General features: G+C 42.4%; 1 protein-coding gene across 1 annotated transcript in view; it reads left to right on the top strand.

The window, feature by feature from the left end:
- The first annotated feature begins 1,821 nt into the window (after positions 1 to 1,821).
- Positions 1,822 to 2,500, top strand: part of HOXC13 (homeobox C13) — a 5,703-nt gene continuing 5,024 nt past the window's right edge. Inside the window, exon 1 of the mRNA XM_075850096.1 lies at positions 1,822 to 2,491. Within this exon, the coding sequence (XP_075706211.1) occupies positions 1,822 to 2,491 (670 nt within the window). The remainder of the gene's footprint in view (positions 2,492 to 2,500) is intronic.

Genomic DNA, 2,500 nt, shown 5'->3' on the forward strand with positions numbered 1-2,500 from the left:
TTAAATAATTGAATATTTTGCTTACTATACATTTATACATGGATGTATAATAGTGTTGTATTGCACCAACCCTATATCCACTTGAGATCTTGAAGGCTAAAGGATTGGGGGATGGGTACTGCTAAGAGACATCTGTTTAGAACAAAAAGCGTCTTGGGTGAGCACGGTATTTTCATATGTGTCCCTTTTAACCCATGATACAAAGGAAAGGCCTCCTGGAAATTGAGTCTGGTAGATTCCTCCTCTACTAAGGGATTAAGATACTATAGTGGTAAAGCACCTTAATCCAGAAGAAGAGGTGATGCATCTTAAAGTGGCTCTTGAAAACCTTGATGCTAAAACCCCGTTCCTGTTTGTCTAGACACTAATTAAGAGCCCGTTTGTCTGGCATCTCCACCTTGACCTTGGCCTTCCACACATTTTTTAGGCCAAACAGTAAAAAATCTGGAATGCCCAGGACAATGGCAGCCGCCAGGGTTTTCTGGCTCTTCTCAGCATTTCAAATAGATGTCAGCAGCCCCCAGGACCTTGTTTGTAGGTCAATGGACAATGAAGAAGTTTACTATCGTCCCTGAATAATGTGATTTACCGTCACAATCAGAAAAAGAACTCTGCTATTTCCCTGTGCCAAGCACTAAAGGAAGCCCCTTGTGTGGGGAGGGAGTATGAGGGACATTTTACATGACAATTGTCATAAATTGTTTCCTGGCTGCAAGATTCAATCCTAACACATTCCACAAGACAAGGACAATTTGGATGTCTATGTTCATTCACTTTATTCAGTGTGGTCCATCGTTGTACATTACACCTCCGCTACTCCCAGCATCCTCCGACTTGTAGTAAAAGAGTATTTTATGTATACATTAAAACCAAGCGAATAGATGTGGGCTGTACAGACACCTGTATTGAATGTCAATTCTCCATTGCCAGCTTCTTGACTTACTCCTATCTCAGCCACTCAGTGACATTTTATCTGTGCCATATGTATTTATAAACTGACTTTTCATAGAAGCAAATCACAACATGAGTGTCACACAAACATTATGTGACTATAATATGGTGAAATATATATATATATATATATATATATATATATATATATATATATATATATATACACGTATGTATACGTATATATATATATATATATATACACACAATTTTATATATAAATATATATATACAAAATACATATACATTATGTGTGTGTGTGTGTGTGTGTGTGTGTGTGTGTGTGTGTGTGTGTGTGTGTGTAGATAGCTATGTGTATAGCAGAGCTAAATATCTCAATGCAGCACGAATGATCGAATCCGTGATTTCAAATTTAAGCGAAAGTGTAAAGTAGAAAAGAAACAGAGTGATAAATTGAGCTCTGCTACATCTGTGTGTTTTTACACGTATAGACACATGCGATTAAGATAGCTGCTATTTCCTAAAATAGAGTTGCATATTGTGAAATATTAGAAAGATATGGTTCTGCTGTATTTCTATAACATATTTTTATATTTTATTATTGCTCTTGGTGGCTATCTGTGGGTGTTACCCTCCTTCTCCTTTAAGGGTCGGGAGCCTCCAGACTTTACTGTGTAGCGTGCGGTGCGGGCAGCAGCCTGGGCTGGGAGGAGTCACGTGTCCTCATTGTAGTCTATGAGTCCGGGATCACGTGGTTTTAGTAGATTTCTTAATGAAGCCGTAGAAGCTTTGGACCTGCCTTCCCCCTCCTGTGCCGCGCATGCGCGTCCATAGACAATAATGTTGTAGGGAATTAGGTGACTCTCTTTTGGGAAGCTGACTTTTAAAAAGCCACGGGCAGACCATGCTATGACGACTTCTTCCCTGATCCTGCATCCACACTGGGCGGATACCTTCATGTACGTGTATGAAACAAGCCCGAATGAAAAGACTCTCAAGAAAAGCCCAGACATGGAGGGACTGAGTGGGAACTGTCCAAGCACTCACTGCAGGGATTTTATTTCTCATCCAGCATTGGGGCGCCATTCCAGCACCATAGGAACCCACCAAGGACCTGTGTACACGGATATTACCTCTGCAGAGGCTGGCACCAGGCAGTGCCCAGGACCCACATCTTCTTCCAACGCCTCTTTGGGTTATGCTTACCCGTTTGGAAGCAGCTACTACGGCTGCAGGTTGTCTCAATCTCACAACGTCAATTTGCACCAGAAACCCTGCTCTTACCACCCGTCCGATAAATACCCCGAGCCCAGCAACTCTTTACCCACTGAGGATTTCTCTTCTAGGGCTAAAGAATTTGCATTTTACCCTAGTTTTGCCAGTTCTTATCAGGCAGTCCCTGGCTACTTGGACATGTCAGTAGTCCCGGGAATCAGTAGCCATCCGGAACCTAGGCATGACACTCTCATCTCTATGGAGGGCTATCAGCACTGGGCACTACCCAACGGCTGGGATGGGCAAGTCTATTGCTCCAAAGACCAGTCTCAGTCCAGCCATCTATGGAAAGCACCTTTCCCAGGTAACTATG

This window comes from Rhinoderma darwinii, chromosome 2 (genome assembly GCF_050947455.1).
Source record: "Rhinoderma darwinii isolate aRhiDar2 chromosome 2, aRhiDar2.hap1, whole genome shotgun sequence".
NCBI classification, from domain to species: domain Eukaryota; kingdom Metazoa; phylum Chordata; class Amphibia; order Anura; family Rhinodermatidae; genus Rhinoderma; species Rhinoderma darwinii.